The sequence below is a fragment of the Hylobates moloch genome, unplaced genomic scaffold (genome assembly GCF_009828535.3).
Source record: "Hylobates moloch isolate HMO894 unplaced genomic scaffold, HMol_V3 SCAFFOLD_3, whole genome shotgun sequence".
Lineage (NCBI taxonomy): Eukaryota > Metazoa > Chordata > Mammalia > Primates > Hylobatidae > Hylobates > Hylobates moloch.
Window position 1 is genome coordinate 82,546,421 of NW_026652278.1, and position 26,228 is coordinate 82,572,648.

Genomic DNA, 26,228 nt, shown 5'->3' on the forward strand with positions numbered 1-26,228 from the left:
CAAACAGACCCACAGAGAGGAAAGTTTTGCTTTTACTTTGCTTGGAGAGTAAAAGTATTTTTGTGTCCAATGTAGAAAAGAGTGATCTGCTTTGCTCATAGAAAGTTCCTATTGTTTACTCTGTAGCCCAGAGGCATCGTATTGGAGTGTCAGCCCTTGGGCAATAGGACTAAATTTCTAGAATTAGTAACGTAAAGTCATTATGGTGTTTTACAGATTCAATATCATTTCAGAATCACAGTTATCAAGAGAGCACATAAGGGAAGAACACTGGTGAGCTTATTTAACGAAGTCATAGCCTGCACTCAATGTGCTGTCTTCTCCCTGGGTGCCAAGTCACTGCTGGGCATTTGGAGGGCCCAGGAGCTGGCATTGTTTTCCAAGGACTAGGGCTGTTACACTGCTGCTCTAGGGGGCAGTTGGGAGGAATGGTGCCTCTTCCAGACTCGCCCACCACTGAGTCACATGAGCAAGTGGTGAAGGTTTGCTGGAATCAGATGTGACATCTACATTTGTTTCTAAGTCATCATGGGAACCCCCTGAAACTTTGGAACGAAGATGTTAAGTGAATTGTTTCTCACTGGATCTCTCTCTTTAGAAGGTGAGAGCCAACTCTGCCCATAGGGACTTTTTCTACAAAGTGTGTCTGAGTGGGATGAGAGGTTGCCCCTTCTTATGAAGGTTTCCCATCTCCGAAGTGCATTCACCGCATGCCATCACTCTGCATCCCTTCCCTGTGGCCTGTCCGCCAGCCACTCTGGAGAAGCAACTTAGGGCAGTTATTTCAAACACCAGTGGCACTTCCATACCAATACTGAAGCACATGTGACTTCACCACCTAATTCTGGCAAATGATAACTGAGTTAAAGAATAATGTAAGCAAATGAATTTCCTCTCCTTGGCCGGTGGGACTGTGATTGGATTATGCACAAATTCAGATTGATTTGCTAATATACATTTAGCTGTTCAACTCTGAGCTTAATTGCATTACCTCACCTGTCTTCCAGCATGACACATGGAAAATTATGAGGAATAACAAATAATAGAATGTGAAATAAATCCTGTTAGTCCTAACGTAGTTAGCGCTTTGCAGCAGACATCCATTTTATAGATTCAAGCTGGAGGAATACTAACTCAGAGACGATGACATGGTAACTCAGTTAGGATGAGAAAATGTGCTTAACGCTGACCTTTCTTGAAATGTGTCAACCCCAGCCTGATTACTTTGACTTCAGCTGATTAAATTTACTCCCTTCCACAGACTGAAAACCCTATGTGATGCATTATCATGCAAAGTTGAATGACAGTAATGGAGACCCTCCTCCTAGACTCCCCATTCCTGACAAACCATTTCCCGAAGTAGCAAAGTATTTATTTTCCTTTATGATAGAAATGTTTCTCTTTAGTTGCTATGAAATTAAGCCTTTGTAATTGGATTTTGGACTCTTTACTTTATGACTCTGCAAATATGAAATTAACCCCATCCCAAGAAATAATAGAGGAGTCTAAGTTCTAATGAGATTACCCCCATTTCAGATAATGACTCTGAATTTAATAAATCAAACAAAGCAACAATTAAGGACAGCCATTCCTTCCTCCTCTCCCTCCCAAGAGGAGGAAAAGAAAATAACCATCTAGGAATTATAGGTGACAAACCCACTGAGAGACACAGATCATAATGAGGGTGATTATTGGGTTGCTTTGCTTTTTAAAATATCTGCTTCAACACTCTTTGAGTGATGGAGTTCTTTTAAGCAATATTTGGCATCAAATCGGACAATGGAATTGGGAGGGGGTTCCTTGGGGGAAGAGGGGTTTATAGTGATCACCCAGCACTCAGGCGATTGTCTGTAATCTGATCAGTTTTGTTTTTTAATCATTCTCCCTTCTTGATGTTTGTTTTGTCATGTGTTATGTGACAAACAGAAGCGTTTATTCATTCCATTTGCCTTAAACAAAGCTCCTAGAGGTCTTAGAGCCATTGAAAGCACTCACATAAATTTAGTCTGTTTAACATTGTAGAGCTTAAGATTTCCTGATGTCTTTGTGACTGATTGATTTTTTATGGCATGTGTCACGTGACCAAGCATAGGTCAGGTTCAGACACATGCTGTACCACATCGCAGTGAACAGCCTTTGGTATGGTTTATCAGTTAGAAAGGAGGGACCAAAACCACCACACACACGTCAAGGTTGGAGTGAGGTTCCAACTCAGCCATAAAAATAACATTTTACTGGGAGTGAGTTGCGCACATAAGTCAGGCACAGATGCAGCAGAGCTGCCTTAGCCTTTCCTGGCCCCAGGGCCTCCAGGGTGGGGCAGGGACAGGCAGCTGCTGTGACTCTGTCTACACAGGGAAAGGTCTTGCCCACCCTAAGCCATGAGCTTTCACATACGCACACTGAGTACCACCATCCTGGAGGAACCTACTCCAACAATCCGCATGCTTTGCTTTGAGGGTGTGTCTACAAATGTCCAACTTTCCTGGGTTTTTGGCCAAATTCAGAAAGAATTAGGCCACATCCTCACTCGGGAGGAGAAAGCAGTATCATTGCCCCCATCTTTCGGGTGACCTTGGAAATCAATTTCCCTGAAGTCTTTCCCACGATTCACACTTGACTGCCCCCTTTAGTGGGTGGCCCTGATGCTGCGTTTCTTTCAAAGAGCAAAATGACAATTTAATTCCCCGCAGTGTCCGTCTGAGATGTGGTGGGGTATCACTGATCTAACCACTGTGAGTAGTGCATTTTCTTTTTCTATAACTGGGAAAACATCAATTGACCTGTATTGGTAAAGGCGAATCTTTCTACCTCGCTTTATGTTATTTGTCCATTTTGAATGTAATTATGGACTTTGGTCTTTCATAGATTCTCCTAGTAACTGCAATCTGTTTTGTTTTTTAAATTTCTGGAAATGTCATAGATGGGGCCCTGGAAGCCCTTTACGCATATCCTTGGCTGCTGTTTCTCTTTATCTTTGGAAGAATCCTCGCCTGTGTGCACTAAGAGAGTTCAGGCTCCTCCTGTGTTCTCTGACCTGGAATGTGAGACAGACTACTCGCCCAGCAGCTCACGTTTCCTGTAGTGGAATATAACACTAGAGAACAAAATCCGAGTGGTTGGAACACACATTCTATTGTTTCACATAAACACCACTGTTAGGTTAGGGTGCCAGCATTTAAGAGATGGAGCTGGATTCTTAGGAAGCTGAGGCAGGAGAATCGCTTGAACTGGGGAGGCAGAGGTTACGTTGAGCCAAGATCTCGCCACTACACTCCAGCCTGGGTGACAGAGCAAGACTCCGTCTCAAAAAAAAAAAAAAAGATGGAGCTCCCAAAGTGCATGACTTCATGTTTGATAGTGACCTGTAACTTTACTAAGTTTCTATTAACTAAAAAGAATTTAAATACCTAGACCCTTCCCACCTGTTTTTCTGAGCTACCAGTTTTCTCTTTTTCACTAACTTCCACTTATCATACTACAGACTGTCGCCTAAACCATGCATTTAAGTCACAGCGTCACCCCTCCCCCAAATAGGGAGTTTCTCTTTTATTTTTTCTCTTTGAACCTTGTCTCAGGCCTCCTGAAACTGACTCCAAACTGTGCCTTCTCAGACAATCCCCTTCCCTGTCACACTAGGGCATTAAATATCTGAAAAGATAAAACAATTCACACCTCTCTCCGCAGTCTACTAATGAACCCACAAGGTTGTCCACTCTCTAGGAAACACACGTCAAATGCCTGAGTTTTAGATGGAGTCCAGTGCAATTTATCTGATCAATAAATAAGTACTAAAAATTACAGGCTTTTAATACTTATTTAAAATCATCCATGTGTTTTTCACATTTCGATGAAGCACAGTATGAGAACGCTTAAAATGTAGCCCCTCCCTCTGTCTCTCTCTTCCACCCTCTTTCCTTCCAATAGCATGTATTGATTGCCTAGAGTATATACCATGCACTGGGCTCAAGTAAGTGCTCAAGAAAGGTTTGATTTTAGAAGGAAATAAAGTTTGGCTGGCCAGTAAAGCTCTCAGTGATCTGGAGGGTGGTGAATTCCACGATGTATCCTATCAGTGGCCTAATTGCTTTCTGCACACTTGGCCTATGCTATGTGTTATGCCTATGCATTTCATTCCATTGCAGGTTTCTCTTCTCTTTCTGACACACTCTTTTCATACCACATTTTAAGTTGATTCACTTTACTGTTTCCCCTCATCTAATATAATAGATGAAGCCGTGCTTGCACAGAGAGGGAGATAAGGAATAACAAGCTGCTTCTATAAGGATTTCACTGTGTGTCTCCTGTACAGTACAAGAGATGGTTCATCCCACTCATTTAGCAAGTTGTCATTAAGTGTGTGCTGTGTTCCACAGTAGTAAGGAAGCCAGATATGGTTTCCATCTCGTGGAGCTTCAGTCTGGTGGAGAGCTGAGACTGTTTTCAAGTAGCTGCAGTAGAGTATGACGAGAGTTTTGATCAGGGAATGAGAGGGGGATGTGTGAGCACTCGACCTGGGATGAGTATGAACTACAGAACAGAAGCTTTCTGGAAGGATATGCATTCAAGTCAAAAAACAGGATAGTTAAATCGACCCTATAGATTAGTGTAGTAGGCACATATGGAAAACCTAAACCATACGAGGAACAATATGGAGATCCCAATGTTTCAGAATGATCCTTCCTGTAGCTTGTTGGCCTGAAGGCGTTGAGGGAAGAGCTAGTGGGACGCTCTGGCAGGAATGTGTGTGGGCTCAGGGTTAATCTACCTCCTGGAGTGCACTCATTTTGATTTGCTTGGTGTTTCAGTCTCTGCTCCGGATCCTGGAGACCCCCAAGGGTCGTGCTGCCTTCAGAGTCTCCAGCGGGTTCAACGGGCTGCTGTCTCTGCTCTCTGACCTGGAAGGCTCCCTCCAGGAGCCCCCGCTGCAGGCATGGGGAGCAGTATCCCCCAGACAGACCCTGGAGCTGGTTTTGTACACTCTCTGTGCTGTGTCCGCAGCGCTGCACTGGGACCCTGTCAATGGTGACTTCTTCAGAAGGAATGGGCTCTTTGAGAAGCTAGCTGAGGACCTCTGCCTGCTGGGCTGTTTTGGAGCCCTGGAGGAAGAGAGCACCCTGCTGCGTTCTTGGGCGGACACAAAGGCCAGGCCTTTTGCGGATTTGCTGGGCACTGCCTTTTCCTCCAGTGGCTCACTCCCACCCCGGATACAGAGCTGCCTCCAAATCCTTGGCTTTCTGGACAGCATGGCCAGCGGCACCCTCCACTTGCGTGGGGACCTGAAGGAGTCCCTGAGGGCCAAGCAGGGGCCGGTTGTGGATGCTCAGAAGCGAGAAGCTGGCAGTGACCCCCAACGCAACTTCAAGCAGTGGCCAGACCTGGAGGAGAGGTAGCTTCTTCTGCCAGTGTGTCATCAGTGCATCTCTGTCTCCCATTCTTACTCTAATGTCTTGCGCATGTGTACTCGGTAGGAAGGCTCAGCTACAGAATGGGTGTGCAGAAATGTCATGTGACCTCAACTTCCTCAAATCAAGTTAGCTCTGACTCCACACTCTTCTACCTTGGGAGCTGATGGAAAATTCAATCTGAGTCAGTACTGTGTTGGAGGATGCTGTCGAGTCACATAAGAACCAGGGAGGGCAGGACCCTGCTGCTACACTCACCTTCTCCTTTGGGATCTTTACTGTCCTAGGGAGCCCTGGTGCCTGAGCCTGGCATCCCTGGGTGTGCCAGGCAGCCTCGGTCTTCTCAGGTTTGGAGACGGGTCTCACTATCCCCCCGGCTAGATTATAGTGGTTCAATCGCGCTCACGCAAGTCTGCCTCCAGTTCATGTGCCTCATCCTCCCTGGGATTACAAACATGAGCCACTGCGCCCGGCCCTTCTCAGGTTTTATCTCCCCACTAGGACGCTGCCAGAGGTGGGGTGAGATCCTTTGATCTGCAGGACACAAACCACAGTGTCCACCTCAATTATGGAACTCTTTGTGTTCTTTCTTGCTGCTTCTATACCCTCTAACAAAGACAATTGCTCTCCTTACTTCCGCAGGCCAAACACCTCAATGGGTTCAGACTTTAGTAAACAACTTTTTCCTCTCATGTCTGTACCAAAGAATTCCATTAAAGCAAGAGAGCACAAAGAACCATCCCTACCCCAAACCTCTTGGGGTGGGAGGGAAAATGAAAGAACACAACAGCAACAGTTGGTGTCTTTTTCCATTCCTCTAAAGCATAAATGACAGAACACCCATTAATACTGCAGTAAGTTATCCTTCTGAAAGACACTGCATTTTTATCCAGAGTGCCCCATTTGCCAGACTTCAGTGTTGAGGATGGTAGAGAGAAGGATGCATGTTAAATCTCCACACACTGAGATAATTATGATTTTTGGGGGTTAATCTGGCTAATTAATTGGTTTCCTAATCTTGCATTCCTGCACAAACCAACTCATTCATAATCTGTGTATTGCTGAATTTGATGTACTAATGTTTAAAAAGGATTTTTGCACTGATATTCAGGAGGTTGGCCTTTCATACTCCTTTCCTGGCTATTTTTCTTGTCAGATTTATGCTAGCATCATAGCATGAGTTGGACAGTGCTTCTCTTCTATGCTACTGAAGAGTTTATGTAGAGATTGTTTATTTCCATTCCCTAGCTAATGTGACAGAACTTGCCTCTAAATCCTTGTGAACCCGGTGTTTTCCTGTGAGAAAATTTATTCTCATAAGAATGCACTTCTATTTGTTCTTGAATTATTCTTGGTTTGTTATTTTGCAAGCTGATTTTCCCATTTCATCGAAGTTTCCATTTGTGGGCATCTGGCTGCTCATGATGGCTCCCGCACGCTCTTCTGAGCAGAACTTGTGAGTTCTGTGACTCATTTCTAACCTATTTAGCTGTGTCTTCCTTGCTTTTTCTACTTCAGCACTATTCACAATTGTTGGATACTTTTCAGTGTGCCCTATGAACCAACTTTGACTTTTCCTGTTTCTCCTACTTTTTTTGGTTATCATTTCCTTCTACCTTTGGGCTTATTCTGGTATTCTTTTTCTTCACTTGGATGTCTGTTTCCATCTTCTTTTTACATATAAATTTCTCTGTAATTTGTAAGTTTTATTTTCAGCATCATTTAGTATGAAATATTTTTCTAATTTCCCTTATAAATTATAGTTGACTCTTACGTATTTGAATTTTGAATTTCCATTGTTACAGTGTTTCTAGTCATCTTTGCTATTTACTTCTCACTCTATCAAGGTGAGAGAAGGTGGATTGTCTGGGTTCTCATCCTTTGAAATTAGTTGAGGTTGACTTCATGGCCCTCAATGTAGTCCCTTCTCATAAATATTCCACATGTGCTTGGAAATAATGCATGTTCTCAGAGTGTTAGATTTGATGTTCTATTTATGTCCCTTGGATCGAATTTGTCAATTGTTTCATTGAAATATCCTTTATCATTAATTTTTAAGGTCGACTTGAAATATCAGTTTTTTGTTTCTTGTTTTTGGAATAAACAGGCCTTATTGGGCTCATGGGTCTTGAGGGCCTCTGTGTATTTGTCAGTTTTCTTCTCCACATTCTTTTTGGCCTGTTTCTGCAGCCTCATGAGCTATTTCTTCTTCTGGTAGTGGGTCTTGGCCTTCTCCTTCCTCTTCTCCTCCAGGGTGGCTGTCACTGCCTGGTACTTCCAGCCAGCCTCTTGAGCCAGGTGCCCCACGTAGGCAAACGCTCTCGTGGCCTTCAGATGCACAGCCTTGCGGGCAGCAGGAACACCCATCTGGTTTTCCTGTTGTAGGGCGGTGGGATTTCATCAACCACCTCGGGGTCCAAGGCAGCCTGACCTCGCTGGGTCTTGCGGACCGCGGGCCCTGCACTGTCGGCTAGAAGACGCTGCTGGGGGCCAGGAAATAATAGGGGCCTCATCAGGGTTGGTGCTCATCCGCCTGCGGAAGAAGGCCGAGTACTTCAGCTTATTTCTGTAGAAATTGTCAGAAATGTTGACACTCTCGCAGCGCACCACCACCTTCCGGCCCAGCAGTACCTGCTTCACCACAACGGCCGCCAGGTGGCCCGGAAGGTGGCCTCGGCCTCCAGCACCGGGACCTGCCCCTCTGGCACCTGCGGCAGCGGCCTGGGAAATGGAGTATCAGTTATTGAGAACGATGCATTCAAAATCTCTCATGATAAAGTGGATGTGTCAATTTCTGATGAATTTTCCCTTACATATATTTGAGGTTGAAAGAATCATACATATTTAGAATTTTTATATTCTTATGGAGTCTAAATTTTTATCATTATATGGTGACCTTTTTATCCCTAGTTGTACATTTTGCCTTAATAATAATAAGACTATATCAGGTTTCTTTTGGTTAGTTTGTGCCTGGGATTTTTCTTCATCCTTTGGTTTTAACCTTTCTGTGTACTATCCTTACATTTTTAGGTGTTTTTCCTGTAAACAATAAGGAACCATTTTTGTTGGTTTTACTTTGTTTTTCAATCTAGTGTGGTATTATTTCTCATTTAACTGGAGAATGTCATTTGTTTACACTTTCATAATTATTAATATATTTGGAATGATTTCTACTTAGCTTTTTACATTTGTTCCACTTTAAAAAAACATTTTTGGTCTTATTTTTGAATTGATTTTTAAAAATTGTGTTTCCTACCTACTAGTATGAAATTTAAACTCTCTATGATTAATTTTATAGTAGTTACCCTAGAGTGAATTAACAGGCATACTCATGTTTTTAGTTAAACAGTATCTTTATCCTTCCAATTAAGACACCAAGACCTTAAAACTCTTAAATATTTTTGCCCTGTTCTAACTTATACATTACTATTAGCTAATATTTTAAACTTATCTCCTGTTAGTAAATCCATCAGATATGACAGTTACTGTTGTTGTTTTGTAAAATATTCTTTGGATTTACCTACATGCTTTCAATGTCTGTGCTCACCACTCTTTTTTGCATCTCTATCCTTCCATCTGGGATTATTTTTTTCTCTACTCTAGTACATCCGTTAAACTTTCCTGTAGTGTGGGTCTATTTGTGGTAAACTCTCTTGGATTTTATTTGTCTGAAAAATGTCTTTATTTTCTACCTGATTGCAGAAATATAGTTTTGCTGGGTATACATTTATTGGTTGACAGTTATTTTCTCACAGGAAATGGAAGTTCTCCCCAGCTATTGCCTTCCATTGTTGCCATTTAAAAATTGTTTTTATTTCTCTTCCTTTGAAGGTAATTTGTCATTTTTCTCTGGTGGCTTTTAAGATCTTCACCATTCTTGTTCTGTTGCTTTACTGTCATATATCTCAATGTACATTATTTTAAACATTTATTTTGCTTCATATTCATTGAGATTCCTGAATCCCAACTGATGTCTTTTATAAAATATAGATTTTTAAATTATGACCTCTTCTCCATCCATTTTCCTATTATGCCTTTTTGGAACTAACACAATTAGATGTATGCTTTACTTTTTCATTCTATCCTCCATGTCTCTTAATCTTTCTTTTACATTTTTCATCTCTTTGTCTCTCTGTACTCTGTTCCACGCAGTTTCTTTTGGTCTTTCTTAAACCCACTGAATCTCCTACTAGCTGTGTCTAATCTGATATATAATCTAGCCATTTAGGTTTTCTTTTTAAAATTTCAATGACAGTATTTTATATGTCTAGATATACTGTTTATTTCTTTTTCAAATAAACTTGATTTGATAGTCCTTTTCCTTGTTCATATCTGTCTTTCATTTTTATTTCTTCAAACACAAGAATCATAATTATTTCTTCTTGTGTTTTTTGAGAGTCTATAGTTTCTGCAAAAATCATGGAAGGTCCCTTGTGTGATGTCTGATTTTTTATTGTGAATCTTGCTCCAAGATTTTCCTTTTCTTGGATTCCATGGAAACCATCCTCATTCAGGCCCTCCTGCCCTTCTGTAGGTATGGGAATGCCTCCATGGGGTCTTAACTGCCCTTTCCAAGCCAGGCCTTGGCCAGATTCCCAGATCCTGATTTTCTTGCTTGTCTTGGGAAGAATTCCCTCTCCGGGTTCCCTGTTCTTTATATTTCAGGGGCAATCCCTGAGGAGGCCTTTTCCCTGGGCACCCTGATAACCTACAGGTTAACTTAGGATCTTGGTATGGAAACTTGTTCGACTTATTCTACCAGCTCTTAGGGGCAGGGGAGTATTTGTCAGTACCAAAAGACATTTAGTAAGTGATATCAGGTGAAGAAAAGCAATAGTAATTAGTTGAATGTCTATGGAGGCTGAGCACTAAACATCTATTTATTTTTATTTCCCTCCAAAATTTTGGAATTTCATCAATAAGGAAACAAAGGCTGATAAAGGATAAAAAAACATGGCCAAAGGTCACACATTTAGTAAATAATAAAGCTAGAATTTGAACCCAGGGCTACCTTCAAAGCCTGCATGCATTTGTCTGTGTGTGCATATATGTGCACACACGTGTGTGTGTTCTTCCTGTTTTTTTCCTGATACTCTCACAATAATAGTGATAGTTTTCCAAATGTCTGACACAAGAGCCTGCAGTTTGAAGATCGGGTTCTAACCAATGGACTGCATCAGTCCTGATGTTTTAGAGGTGAGTCCTGTGTCAAATGTCATCCTGGTTTTGTAATGAGTAATTTTTACATTTATAAGAGCCATGTTTCATAAATAGAGCATCTTTTTTCCCCCTAAAAGAGATACATGGCCCTTGACGTCACTTCCTTAATGGTTAGAGAATAGGAAGTGAAACTGTACCCCCTCCAGGGAGTCTGCAGAGTAAAGGGCATGGCAGTGGGCTGGGAATGGGAGACAGGGTGCTCGTCTCTGCCCTACCACACCTGTATGTCCTTGGGCAAGTGGCTTCCCTCAGCCCTGCCTTCTGTAAAATAGATCTCAAGTCTCCAGGGAGGAGGGAAAGAGGCTGTGGGCCTTGGAGTCAGGCCTGCTTGTTCTATGCCTTGGTGGCTGTGTTCTTTGGTCTTGCTACTTTATTTCTCTAATCTTCCATCTCCTGATTTGAAGGCAGACATAATAATAGTATCTACATTGAGGGATGCTGTGAGGCAAGGATTGAAGATGGTAGTTAGAGTGATCACAGCTGCTTCCTAAGCATGTGTGCGCCAGACACCATGCTCAGCTTTTTACAATGGACTATTCTTCAATTCGTTTAGGCTTTATGATAACTATAATTTAAGGAACATTTTTCATAACACAGAGGTGACATGTTATGTAATTCCAAAAATATATCTATGGTGTTCAAAATACATCATATGTCTCTATGAAGCATACACCATACCAAATAAACACTCCTACACCAAACACATTATATACACATCACACACACGTATACATACACCACATGTACACAAAACACACACACACCACACTAAACATACACCTTACACATACTGGCATACCACACACACCCACACACCACATCTACACACCCACACACCACATCTACACACCACACAGCACCTAGCACACACACATGAATACACACCACACATACCACCTATATACACTACATACAGATACCACACAACACACGCAAATACCACACATACACATATACTACATATCCGCACTACATACACACACCATAGAATGGAGTGCTTACCCCTCAGCAGCACATCATCCACAGTGCAGGTCTGGAGGTGAAAGTGGAGCAGAAGCAGGGTCAGACTGTGGTGGGCCTTGCACAAACCCTATAGGAGACCATTTCACTTTTACCCTGTAGGCAATGTGGAGCTAGGGTGGTCTCTGCGCAGGACTGTGGCATCATGGGGTTATGGGTTATGAGGACTGCTCTACAACTGGGTCTGTGTATAGCTCTGAGAAAAGCCCCCTCCAAAGCAAGGCATCTCTGCTCCTTCTTGCTTCTGCCTTAGCATATGCCTTCTCCCAGCCCCTGCCAGGCCTCGTGGGCTGACGTTTATTCCTTATGTCAGCCAAAGGAGCAACCCCAGTCACCTTTACCTTGAACTTAAGTTGTGGCTATAACTTATAGCCCTAAGGGGACATCATTTCAACAGGAATGCGGTGTGCTCCAGGCAATGGTTAAGGTTTCACGGGGCACTCTGCAGGCCAGAGCCCTAAACACTTACTCCTCTGGCTCTGCTGCTGGGCATCCTGCAGCTTCATCCTAATCTTTCCTGTTGAAGCAATGTCCCCTGTGGGTATGAGTTATATCTGTCACTTAAGTTTGTTAGAGGTAATTGTTGTGCCAGACCATTGAGGAAGGGTGGGGGACAGTGTAGTTCCTGAGCAGTTCACATGAAGGCCGCACTGGCCTTTGGAAGGCACAGATGTGACCCTGTCATTCCCACTTGGAAGCCTCTAGTGCTTCCCCATGATTCCCAGAGGGAATCAGACATTGGGAGTGTGGGGAACACAGTTATGGGGGTCCCGCCTGCCCATGGCATTACTCGCCTAGCACCTTGCAGCCATGTTTCAGACTCAGATTTCACATATGCCCTTTACTCTACCTGGGATGCCTTTCCTGTCTTCACTCTGCCTGGACAGTTGCTTCTTCTTCTTTTGTCTAGGTTTAGATGTCACTTCTTCCAAGAAGCCTCCCGTGGCTGCCCCATCCCCATCCCATGGGCCAAATCAGATCCCACTGCCTCACATTTCCTCAGCACCCTCAGCACTGATCACAGTGCAAATCAATGATTAATTGTGTAATCTTCTTTGGTTTCTTATTTCTTTGGTGCATGTTTGCACACTCGAGCATATCTGAAACCAGGATATGTATTAAAATGGATGCCAAGGACATCAGCCACTTAAGTCATCTCTTCCTCATCTGCTAATAAAGGCACTGTACATCTATCGATTTTTGGCTTCTTACCACTGTGGAAATAAGATGGTGTTCAAATCTCTTTCTTCTGCTTCAGTGGTGAGGCCAACGTGAGCATGGACTGGGTCTGCAGCTACATCAGGGACCCCCATGAATGGTCACGGAGTAGAATATGGGCATGAATGAATTGAGAAGATGGACAGGACAGGAGGAAAGGCAGGGAGGGTTGGCAAGGCATATAGTCTTGGGCTCTCATGCCTGGTGTCCTGAAGACACCTGATGTGCAGTGGTCCTGAAACTGCTTCAGATATGGCTGCTCCTGCCTGCTCCTCTTCTGGGCTCCCACCTAGTAGAGACATGAATGGAGCATTATCCTTGTATGGTGGGGACCCTGGCAAGGGCAGGCCCAGAAATTGAGAGGACACAGAGAAGTGCACCTAATGAAGTCTGGGGAGGAGGTCAGTGAGGCTTTCCTGGATGCAGAGACTACTGAGCTAAACATTTAAAGATGAGAGTTATCTGGTCTGAGATGGGTTAAGGAGGCATAAAGGTGTGACTCAAAATCAACTATCTTGAGTAAGGTTTGTTCCTGCCTTCTGTAGGCATTGCTTGGACTTCAAGCTGTAGTAGGGCGTTAAGCTATAGGGATGGATGGGCAGAGATGATGGCCGGAAAGGAGAGGAGCAAAGGAGCTGTCAGTCGCTCCTTCCAGGGATGGCAGTAGCTTGAACAGGAGAACATTTTGAGAACTATTTAGGACATAACTTTGCCTGGCCTTGGTAACCAATTTGATGAGAGTGTGAGAGAGACTGGTTGGTGCTAGCCCCTGAGAGAGAAGCCCTGGAGGTTTGGAAGAGGATGGTGGCTGTCTGGAGTAATCAGCATGGACTGCACAAATGAGGCCACTTTGCTTTTAATTTTCTAATGCATCCCTCAAGTATCCACAGGCCTTAGTAACAGGAGATAGGTATTAATCTTGCCTCCTGAAGTTTGAGAGCGTCCATATAGGGGACAGTCTGTCTGACTTCCATATCTAAGCAGGACAAGTACCAGGATTGGAGCAGTCATCCTCTCTGATGTGCAGCTGCTGTGGGTGGCAGGATTTTATAGCCAAGCTCAGGGGCTGTGTAACATGATGAGGCTTCGCTGGTTCACATCCTGCAAAGGCCCCTAGGCTTCTTCAAATGAGATGCAAAATTTGGCCAAGCAGGCCTCACATCACCACTGGCTCCCAAAGATACAGGTACTTTGGGATTTGTACTTTTGATTACAACTTTCTGTTGTACCCACAGGTCCCTTGCGAGATACAAGCCATCTGGGAACACCAGGTCAGGTGGGGGATCAGTGTCTGCCATCCTTGGGATCCAGAACCTTGTCTCCATTCCTGCTCTGTCAATCCCTACCTTACAGCAATGCTTCTCGTAGTGTGGCCTGTAGACCACCTGCATCAGAATCTGTTGTAGAGTTGCACAAAAATATAGTTGTGTAAACTTGATTTCCCGAATCACAAATCCCTGGGGTTGAAATTTAGGGTTCTCTTTTTTAAAAAGGTCCTCTTATTAAGTGTATGCACATTAAAGTTTGAGAACTGCTCCAGGTGCTGGACATCTTCTACTTTAAAAAAACTTAAAAAAAATCTTAGGTTTTTTCACCGAGGTGAGACTCGCAGAACATAAAATTAATAATATTAAAGCAAACAATTCCATAGAATTTAATGCATTCACAGTGTTGTGCAAAGACCACCTCTATCTAATTCAAAACATTTTTATCATCCCAAAGGGAAAACCTATACTCATTCTCATTATTTTCCCCAATCCCTGGGCTACCACCAATCTGCTTTGGGGATTAACCTATTCTGGATAAATCATGTGTAAATGGAATCATATAATAGGTTTCCTTTGGCATTTGACTTCTTTCAGGTAGCTTAATATTTTTGAGATTCATTTACATTGTAACGTATATCAGTACTTCTTTCCTTTTTACAATAAAATAATATTCCATCATATGGGTACACACCACAATTTGTTTATCCATTCATTTGTTGATGAACATTTGGGTTATTTCCTTTGGTTCTTTTAAATAGTGCTATCAACATTCATGTTCATATATTTATTTGAGTACTTGTTTTGAATTCTTTTGATTATATACCCAGGAGTAGAATTGTAGCTCAATTCAATAGAATTGTAGGAACTGTCAAACTGCCTATTTTCACAGCAGCTGAACCAATTTTACATACCCAACAGCAATATAAGAGGTTTTCAATTTCTCCACAGGCTTGCCAATATTCATTTCCCTTTAAAAAATTGTTTTAGCCATTCTAATGGGTATGGAGTGTTATTTCACTGTGATTTTGATTTTCGTTTCTCTAATGGCTAATAATGTTGAATTTTTTTATGTGCTTTTTGGCCATTTGTATATCTTTTTGGGGGAAACGTCTATTCAAGGGCTTGGTCCATATTTTAATTGGGTTGTTTCTCTTTTTGTTGCTAAGTTGTATGAATTCTTTATATATTGTGGGTACTAGACTCTTAAAAGAAATATGATTTGCAAATATTTTCTCTCATTCTGTAGGTTCTCCTTTCGTTTTCTTAACAATGTCCTTTGATGCACAAAAATTTTCAGTTTTGATGAAGTCCAGTTTATCCATTTTTTCTTCTGTTACTTGTGCTTTTGGCATTATATGTAAAAATCCATTGCCAAATCCAAGGTCATAAAGATTTACCACCGTGTTTTCTCCTAAAAATTTTGTTTTGGCTCTTATGTGTAGATAATTAATTCATTTTGAGTTAATTTTTGTATATGGCAAGGGGTCAGGGTTCAACTTCATTCTTTTGCTTATAGCTATTCAACTGCTCTGGTACCACTGGTTGAAGAGTCCCTTCTTAAATTGTCTTTGTATCCTTGTTGAAAATCAAGGGGCCACAGATACATGAGTTTATTTGTGGATTCTCAATCCTATTTCATTGGTCTCTATATTTATCCTTATGTCAGTTCCACTCTGTTTTGATTATGTAGCTTTGTAGTAGGTTTTGAACTCTGGAAATGTGAGTTGTCCAACTTTATCTTTTAAAATATTGCTTAGGCTTCTTAGGGTTTCCTACAATTCCACATGAATTTGAGGGTCAGCTGTCACTATTTGGCATGCTGCTAGCTGTGGGCTTTTCATAAATGCCCTTTATCATGTTGAGGAAGTTACTGTCTGTTTCTAGTTTTTGGAGTGTTTTTATCATGAAAGAGTGTGGGATTTTGTCAAATGCTCTTTATGAGTCAAATCAGATGATCATCTGTTTTTTTGCCTTTGTCTATTAATGTGGTATATTTTGTTGATTGGTTCTCTTATGTTGAACCACTCTTGCATTTCTAGTATAAATCATACTTGTTCATGGCATATAATCCTTTTAATATGCTGTTGAATTTAGTTTGCTAGCATTTTGTTTAGGATTTTGCGTGTGTGTTCATAAGGGACATTGATCCCTTGGATATTGGTAGTTTTTTTTTTTTTTCTGTATTGTCTTTGTGTGGCTTCAGTATCAGAGTAAAAATACAGGCTTCCTTGCTGTTCCTGGAATATGCCAGACATACTCCTACTTCAGGTCTTTTGCAATGGCTCTTCTCTTTGCTTGAAATGCTTTTCCCATGGATGTCTGCATCCCGTCTTTCAGTTTTGCCCTTCTTAAAGAGGCCAAACCTGCCACTCAAATTAAAATTGTAAATTACTCTCCTTCTGCATACAAGCACTCTCAATTCTCCTTCCTTGGCTCTTTTTTTCTCAATAGCACTTGTCATTTCTTATTCATTACGATATTATGTTATATGTTAATATGTTATATTACTCATAATAATTATTAATTTTAATTTACTTATTTATTGTGTTTATCTTTATGTCTACACCCTTCCCCTCACACCCAGGTCATGGGTTTTAGTTTGTTTAGTTTACAGATGTATCCAGAGTGCCTGAATAGTGCCTGGAAAATAATAAAAGGTGAATAAGTATTTGCTCAGTTGATTTGAATAAATTACGCCCACGCGCAAGAAACACTCCTGAGCACCTTAGCTACTCTGAGGACTAAAAACAATCTCACTTTGCATATGACAGCAGCAAGATGGGCAGGGTGTTGGAAAATTGGGTGTTGGTAATTTGGGATTAGCCTGTAGCTTATTATTATTATTTCAATTCACATAAAGTAAAAGTCTCTTTTTTTTTGGCCTGCAGTTCTATGGGTTTTAATTCATGTGTAGAGTCACACAACTACCACCACAATCAAGAAACAGAATAGTCCCATCACCTCAAATAGCTCCCAGATATTGCCCCACATAGTAAAACCTTTTCTCCACCCCATCCTTGCAACCGTGGATCTTTCCCTATAGTTTTGTCTTTCCAGAATACCATATACATGGAAGCATACGTGTGTAATCTTTTGAGACTGGCTTCTTTTGCTCAGCGTAAGGCCTTTCAGATTCACTCATTTTATGTGTATCAGTAGTTCATACATTTCTGTTGCTGGGTAGTTTTCCATTGTAGGAATGCAAATGTTTTCTCCCAGCCTATAGCTTATCTATTCATCTTTAAACAGGGCCTTCCACAGCTTGAAGGTTTTAAATTTTGATGAAGTCCAAATCATCATTTGTTTTTACTTTTATGGATTGCACTTTTATGTCATATCTAAGATCTCTTTGCCTAACTGACGGTCATGAAGATTTTCTCCTATGTTTTCTTCTAAAAGTTTTACAGGTCTGTAATCCGTTTTGAGCTACTTTTTGTACAATGTGTGAAGTTCAGGTTGAGATTCATTTTCTGTTTGTTTGTTTTTGCTTATGAATGTCCAATTCTTCCAATGCCATTAGTTGAAAATATTATCTTTTTTCCATTGAATTGTCTTTATAACTTTGTAAAAACTGCTCAGCCATATTTATATAGGTCTTTGGACACTATTTGATTTCATTGACTTATGTGTCTAGCATTTCACCAATATTGTCTTGATTACTGTAGCTTTGTAAGATATCAAATGGGAGCTCTCCAAAGGTATTCTTCCTTCTCAAATTTGCTTTGGTGGTTTCAATTCCTTTACCTTTGGCTGTCCTGATAGAACCTTGTTATTTTATATATAGCTAGGTATTATTTGCTGATTGTTGAGGATTTTTGCACCTATGTTCATTAGGGATACTGACATGTAGTTTTTTTATACTGTGTTTTTCTGTTTTCAATATCAGGGTAATTCTGGCTTTGTAAAATGAATTGGGAAGTGTTCCTTTCTAATACCATATAAATGTTAATGATCAGCTTGCATGTATCTACAAAAATTCCTGCTGGGATTTTTATTGGAATTGCATTAAATCTATAGATCAATTTGGAGAGAATTGACAATTTAACTATAGTAAATCTTCCAACCCATAAACATAGTGTGCTTTTCTGTTTATTTAGATCTTTGATTCTTTCATCAAAGTCTATCATATTCAGTGTAGAGCCTGCACATGTTTTCTTAGATTTATACCTGAGTCTTTCGTTGAACACACTTCCAAATGGTATTTAAAATTTTTTGGTTTCTAATTTTTCAATTCTAGTATTTAGGAATATGGTTAACTTTTATATGTTGACTATTATTCTGAGGCTGTTAAATTTAATTATTAGTTATAGAAGTTTTCTTTTTTTTGTGGATTCCTTGGGATTTTCTATGAAGACAGTCTCATCGTCTGTGACTAGTGCCAGTTTTTGATCTTCCCTTCCAATCCATATGTTCCAGTATTACATCCAATAGAAATGGAGAGATCCTTGCTTGTTCTTAATCTTAGGGAGAAAGTCTTCAGTCTTTGCCATTGAATATAACATCAGCTATGGGATTTTTGTAGGTGCGCATTATTAGGTTATAAACAATTCCTTTGAATTTACTGAGAATTCTTTTTTATCATGAGCAGATTTTTAACCTTACAAATGCTTTTTATGCATTAAATGATATTATCATGTGATTTTATTAATATGGATCATGTTGACTGATTTTTGAATATTAAACTTGCCTTGCATTTACAGGTAGTCCAATTGGCCATAGTACCCTCGTTATTTTATACGTAGCTAGGTATTATTTGCTGATTGTTGAGGATTTTTGCACCTATGTTCATTAGGTATACTGAAATGTAGTTTTTTTATACTGTGTTTTTCTGTTTTCAATATGAGGGTAATTCTGGCTTTATAAAATGAATTGGGAAGTGTTCCCTTCTCTTGTGTTTTTGAAAGAAGTTGTGTAGAACTGGTGTGATTTCTCTTTTAAATGTGTGGTAGAATTTGTTGGTGAAAATGCTGAGCCTCAAGGTTTCTTTGTGGGAAGGTTTTTAGCTACATATTCAGTTTTTGTAATAGCTATAAATGATTTAGGCAACTTATTTCTTCTTGTTGAGTTTGGTAGTTTGTGGCTTTGAAGAAAATCATTTGAAGGTAGTTTGTGACTTTGAAGGAACAATTACTGAGAGGAGTGTTGAACTCTCTAACTATAATTGTGGATTTGGCCATTTGTCCTTTCAGATCTCTGAGTTTTTCTTTCTGAATTGTGATGCTCTGTTGTAAAGTGCAAACACATTTTGAATTGTTATGTCTCTTTTAATCATCATAGCATATAACCTGTTTATTCTGAGTCATTTTCCTTGCTCTGAAGTCTGTTTTCCCTGATATGAGTAGAATTACACCAGCTTTCTTTTGATTACTGTTAGGATGGTATAAATTTTTCTATCCTGTTACTTTTAACCTATCTATATCACAATATTTAATGATGGCATGTAGCTTTGTTTTTATTTCTTTCCATTCTGACAATCGTGTCTATCAATTTTTAATGTGTTTGAATTATTGATGTGTTTGAATTTAGGTTCAGGATTTTATTGTTTGTTTTCTCTCTTTTTTTTTTTTTGCTCTTTTTTTGTTCCTCCACTTCTGTTTGCCTGCCTTTTTGTGGACAATTTGAATATATTTTAGTATTTAATTTGAATTTATCTACTGAATTTTTTGACTCTCCTTTTTTGTCTAGTTTTTTTTTTTTTAGTGCTTTCAATAGGGACTGCAGTATACTTAATTAACTTTTAACAGTCTACTTAGAATTGACATTTTACTATTTCAAATGGATTATAGAAAGCTTACCTCTATGCAGTTCCCTCTATCCTTCCCTATTTTTGTTGTGGTTGTCTTATGTATTACATCTAATACAATGTCACTTTCAACCATCATACCTAAATTTAAGAACTTAAGAAGAGAACAATAATAGTGTATTATATTTACCCAGATATTTACTATTTCTGTTGCTCTTTCTTCATCCCTGAAGTTTCCTTTCATTATTTTGTTACTATTTTCATACCATCTGAGGAAATTTTAAAAGTATTATTCTTAGAACAAGTCTGGTGGCAAGAATCTGTCTTCCTTCATCTGCGAATGCATTTATTTTGCCTTCATTCTGGAAGCATGTGGATATGGAATACTGTGTGTATTTTTTTAGCACTTTAAAAATGTTGTTTCCATGACTTCTGCTTTCTTACAAGAAAATCCACCCCCACACACAGTCATTCGAATTGTCATTCCCCTAAATGTAATGTGTTGTTTTTCTCTGGCTGCTTTCAAGATTTTTAAAATTTTCTTTAGTGTTCAGCAGTTTGATTATGCTGTGTTTGGGCATAATTTTTTTTGTTTATTTTATTTGGGTTTTGCTAAGCTTCTTGAATCTTTAACGTTATGTATTTCACCAGCTTTGAAGAAAGAAGCACTAAAAGCTTCTCAAACATTTTTTCTTTCATACCATACTCTTTCTCCTCTCCTTGGAGGATTCTAATGACAGAAATGTTAGATCCTTTGTTACACATGACCTTGAGTCTGTCTTTATTTTTAGTAATCTTTTTCCTTTTTGTTGTTCAGATTAGGCAACTTGTATTGCTCCATCTTCATGTTCATGGACTCGCCTCTCATCTCATTCTCCTGTTGTTCTCATTTAGTGAGTTTAAACAAATTTCAGTTGTTGTGTTTATTTGATTCTTTTTTATTGCTTCCATTTCTTTACTGAAACTTTCTATTTTTCATTTATTTGAAAAATGTTCACTCTTACTTCTTGGAACTGGGTTAATATCTGCTTTAAGCATTTTGTCTGATAGTTCCAACGTCTGTGATATCTCAGCATTGGCATTTATTGGTTGTCTTTTTCCACATGAGATGTTGAGACTTCCCTGGTTCATTCTATGTTGAGCAATTTCAGGTTGTATTCTGGACATTTTGAATCTTATCTTATGAACTCTGGTCCTTGTTGTCATCTTATAGAGAATGTTAATGAATATATATACATATTTTAAGGTAGGGAACCAGCCCACTTAGGTTCAGATTGCAAGTTTCTGCCCGTCTTCCCTGGACTCTCTGGTTCCAGTATCAGTTCAGTTTTCAAAGACTTTGCAGGGAGATTTGATGTGTGCTCACTTGCCTCATGCAGTAACTGGTTGTATGTGGTGGTTTACCTCCTAGTTAGGGCCAGATGCACATACACAGTCAGAACTGAGCCCAGAGGTTAATACACAACTTTGTGGTTACATTTTCCTCAGCTTCCTCTTCTTCATCCTTTCCTTAACACTTGCTGGCTCCCAAGGGGTCCCTTCCTGTTCTGTCTAGAGTTGGCACTTTTGTTTCTCTGTTCTTCCCTGTGTCACTGGTATCTGTCTCTGGGGCCACGCAGTGAGGGGAGAAAAGGAGAAAACAGCAATGGGGATTTTACCTACACTCTTGGGACTACAGGTCCTCTGGTCAGAGACAAAGTTTCTCTTCACTGAGAGTTTTAGAGCCTGCCTGGCTGCTGCTGCTGTTGCTGCTGCTGAGGGAATTGCCTGAAAATGGGTTGGGAAAGAATGGGGAAACCAAACAAAGAAAATTCCAGGGGATTTCCTACATGCTCTGTGACCTGTAGAACCTCCTTTCCTGCTCTTCAGACCAGAAACAGAGGACTTCTCTTGGAGCTCTTTCCATCATGTCTACACCTTGTGCACAGTTGAGAGTTTTAGGCTACCTGTGAGTTCACACCAGGAGATGCTGCAGGGGTGAAGCCCAGGAAACTCATTGGCAGTTCATAGTGCTTGAGTTTGGTTTCCTTCTCTGCTACCATTTACTTTCCGGAGTCCTCCAAGAGCTGCTCCATGAGTTCTAAGTGTTTTAGTTGCATTCAGTATTCAGGGGTGGGACATAGCTGAGTGTGCTTACACCATTTTGAAGGGACCCAGAAGCGTGTGTGTGTGTGTGTGTGTGTGTGTGTGTGTGTGTGTTCAGTATGAAACCAGAGCTTCTCAATCTCCCACATATCTGGAGGGAAGGGAAGAAAACCAGGGAACTAACTTCACTGAGCATCAACTATGGGTCAGGCACTGTGCCTTGGAGCACAAAAGCATTCTTCTATGACTGTAGGCGGAAAGCGTGGTACTGTCAATGCCTTTTAGAGTTGAAGGAAATTAGGCTCGTTGGAGTAGTTCAATGTTATCTAGGTAATAAGTGGTAGACAGGATGTGTACCATGATCTGTCTTAGAAAGAAAGATCCAGGAAGCTCAGTGAAAATAGAAAGAAACTGGAAGGTCCGTGTCTCATGTCTGGCTCTCCCTCTCTCTGCAGGATGGACGAGGGGGATGCTGCAATCATGCATCCCGGGGTTGTGTGCATCATGGTGAGGCTGCTGCCTCGGTTGTACCATGAAGATCACCCACAGGTACCTGGTGTTGAATATGTGTGTTTTGACATCTTCACATGACTGATCTCCCAAATGCCTTCTGACCCAAGACACCTTTTTTTCCTTTTGTCCATGTCTTCAGTGCCCTGCCTTAGCAGAGCTCCCCATGGGAAACACCTATAGTGGGAAAGTACCAGGGTGTCCTGGACACTTGACTGAGTTGTGCCCACCCTTGCAAGGCCATCCAAAACAGTTCACTTCTGTTAACAAAGCTACCTTCTAAGAACAACAGCCAAACAAAAAAACAACTGAAAATAATTGAACCATCATAAGGCAAGTCCCAGGTGCTAAGCTCAGCACCTGGCGTTGGTGGGAAGTCCTTTGCTCCCTGGCATGTTCGTCTCTCTCCTGGATGCTGGCTGAGATCCTGGTCCTGTGCTCTGTGCAGCTCACGCACAGCTAGCAAGATGAGCATAGACACTGTCCACAGAGCCTGCCTCTATGATGGGGATGAGGAGGTAGTGACAGTGCAGACAGACTAAATAAATGAGCTCACAAATGAATATGTAATTATGAATTGTGACAAATGATATTACAGGAAAAAAACATGGTGCTGAGGGAGAAGAATGAGAATGGAGGCAGGAACAGATCTCATTAAATCTAATTTAGATAAAGGGTTGGAAGTCAGGGAAGCCGTCTCTAGATGGTGACATGTAAGCAGAGCCCTGAAGGGTGAGTAGCTAGTATGAACTGGGTGGGAAGGGGCCTGCCATTGGTGGCTAGGGCAGGAGCAAATTGGAAGAGCCAGGAGCAAGGTCTCCCTGGTCAGGTGATGATGGGGATAATAGGGCATGCAGGTTTCTGGGAGCCTTGTCAATGTAAATGATAACAAGAAGTCTCTCTCACGTGAGTGGAGGGTGACACGATCAGATTTTGCATGAAAACCATTGCATTGGCTGCTTGGTGGAGAATGGACAGGGAATGAGGGTTGAGGGGAAGAGGCAAGGGGCAAGAGTTAGGAGGCTCTGCCTGCAGTGCATGTGATGTGTGGTGATAGCTGGATTAGGGTGGTGTCTGTGGGAAGGTGTGAAGAAAGGAATTAAGAGACCTGTTCGGAGGCAGAATCACAGGCTTCCAAGAAGAGGAGGCTACAGATAATGGGGAGACAAAGAGCCAAGGCGACTCTCAAGTGTCTGTCCCGGCAGAACTAACAGCCTCATTGTAGGAAGGAAAACTGGTATGGGTGAGGGCATGGAGTAACAGAACAAGATGAAGTTGGAGTCAGCAGTCTCAAGATAAAGAACAAATACCTTAGAAGTTCCAAGAAAGAGCCGGGCAGAGTTGAGGAAGGCCTAGGAAATGCACCACTTTAGGTTTATCAGCAGCCAAGGAAAGAGGATTCATTGGCTTGAGCAGCTACTCTGTCCCAGGCTGATGCTTGGCCCTTTCTTGGCTTGTTTATTCCTCTTGCAGTTTTGTCGAGGGCATCACTGCCTGTATTTTAACCAATGGAGAAATGTGAGTTCAGACAATGCACATGACTCTCAAGGATGCCCAGTTGTGGACCTGGTATTGAATGTGGCCTTACCTTGGGGCAGGACTCCTGGTCTTCCCTATACATAGAAGTGGCTTCTGGAGGATGAATAGCGGGACCTGGCACTCCCAGGAAGCAATGAGGGGTCCAGCTTTGCTTTGTCCAGGAGTTCAGAAGGAGGCAACATGTTTGGGGAAGAAATGGCTACTAGTTGGCGTTATTAGTCACAGCCTAAAAATGACAGTGACCTCATAAAAATATTGCAAGTCCTCTGAGATCAGTGAGAAAAGTGGAGTGGCGGAGCAGAAGCTCTGGGACAGCAACTGTTTCCAGGAAAGGAACTCTGTAGTGTTTGGCACAGGAGTTAAGAAAAGGCCTGACCCGGTTTCATGTCTCCACGTCCCTTCCTTGGGGAATGGACTTCTTGTTCCTGCTCCGGTTGCCCTGCCGGAGAGTGATACACTAACAGTGAGATTTGGGAAAGGGGTAGACTGGTATAAACTGGGATAGGAAGTTGACAATATCCATGTCATTTCTCATGGTTCTGTGAGTCAGGGATTCAGAAGGGCACAACAGGCATGGCCTGTCTGCTCCACATGGTGATGGTGGGGTTGAACCTCCCAGGATGACCTCTTCAGCTGTGGCACCTCAGCAAGCCTGGCTCCCTGGCAAGGGGCTCCTAAGCTGGCTTAGCTGAGTGGCATACCTGGGGCCTTGGTTGAAGCTGTCAGTGGGATCCTGGGGTCTCCTCTACATAACCTTCTCCATCTGGCCTCTGCCTGTGTCCCTCCAGGCAGACTCTTCAGCAGGGCACACAGCGGCTCCTGGCCCCCACAGGCACAAAAGCAGAAGCTGCCAGGCTTGCCAAGGGCTTAGGCCCAGAAAAACCCAGCTGTGGTCAAAGTTAGTCAGGGGCTCGGCTTAGACTTAGTGGGAGGGGACATAAGCCTCCTCTTCTGTGAGGGGTGACAGGTGTGTGTAGGTGAGAGATGCCTGTGGGGAAATATCTTTAAAGATCAGCAGCCGTCATTACCTTACTCATCTAACAAATGGGTAAAAACATTTGACCCCTAAATCCCATCTTGTAGCCCATGAATTACTTGGAGTCTGGGATCTTACATTCTCTGGCTTGCTATTTAAGCCAGGATCTACTTAGGACAACATGGAGACTATTACATGTTAGAGATCACCCATGTGCCAGGAATGCTATTTCTCCAATCTTCACAGCAACCTTTTGAAGTCCATGAGAGCTTCCCATTCTGCAGGTACTTGGGGCTCAGGAAAGTTGTTTGGCTTTCTAAGATTGTGGTGATGGTGAAGGGAAGATCTGAAACACCTCTGGCCCAAGCTTAAGATACGTTAGATGAATGGGTCCCTGATCTTTGCAGCTCTCACAGAATGCAGGGTCATGCATTCTGGGCATGGCACACCTTTCCAGGTACAACAGCCTTATCATGACGGCATCTGGCTTCCTCAGCTGTATTTCATACAATGCATTGTACTTGCAATTGGAAAGGCACAGCCAGTGGTCTGGGTGGTCTTAGCAGTCAAACAGTTGCTGATGGATGCATTCTGCAAAAATCCACTGTGACCTCTTACAGGCCTGGAAACTCCATGGATGAGCCTCAGTTTTAGATGAATTCCCTGAGTCATCACATCACCATATGGGGAAGAACCTCTGCTCTTTGCTTATCCTATGATGCTAATTGGACAAATGAAGTATGCAAATAATAATTCCATTTGGAGTGAGTTACTTTTTCTAGATTCAGGTCACAATAAGTAATTTAGGAAAAGTCTAATTCTCCCTCGCTGTCTCTCAAATATGCAAATGAAATGTAGTGCATTTTCTCCAGTATTTTCTGCAGATGCCAAATCAGCAGCTATTAAGGTTGGATAATTACAGTAATTAATTTCTGAAAGGGAGTGGGGGAAACCTCACAACAACAGATAGAATAGTGAATCAAATGAGAAATGAGACCACACAAGAAAATGCTGAAACAAAACTGCAGGCCTCCGCAGGTTTTGGTGTAGGAAATGGAGCAGAGAGTTTCAGTAGATGGCAGTGTTACTAGCAAGATGGAAAGTATGTCTCCTGTCATCTTCCTTTAGGTCGGCTTGGTGGTTTCTAATACTCCCTACATCCATACCCACTTTACATTATTCACTTGCTCTCTCTCCCGTATGGATGAGAAATCGATGGCTTTCCAAGGTGCACATGTCATCTT

At 41.6% G+C, this 26,228-nt stretch overlaps 1 protein-coding gene and 1 pseudogene across 6 annotated transcripts in view; one reads left to right on the top strand and one right to left on the bottom strand.

Annotated features, from left to right (window-relative positions):
* WDFY4 (WDFY family member 4) overlaps window positions 1-26,228 on the top strand; it is a 294,231-nt gene that overhangs the window by 50,036 nt on the left and 217,967 nt on the right. For all 6 annotated transcript variants that reach the window (XR_009212844.1, XR_009212843.1, XM_032142065.2 and 3 more), the window contains exons 12-13: window positions 4,809-5,389; window positions 22,415-22,508. Coding sequence is in view for 4 of the 6 variants with exons in the window: in XM_032142065.2 (XP_031997956.1) it covers window positions 4,809-5,389; window positions 22,415-22,508 (675 nt within the window). In the remaining 2 variants the exon portion in view is untranslated. The remainder of the gene's footprint in view (window positions 1-4,808; window positions 5,390-22,414; window positions 22,509-26,228) is intronic.
* On the bottom strand, window positions 6,843-21,916 carry LOC116478212 (large ribosomal subunit protein uL13-like; annotated as a pseudogene).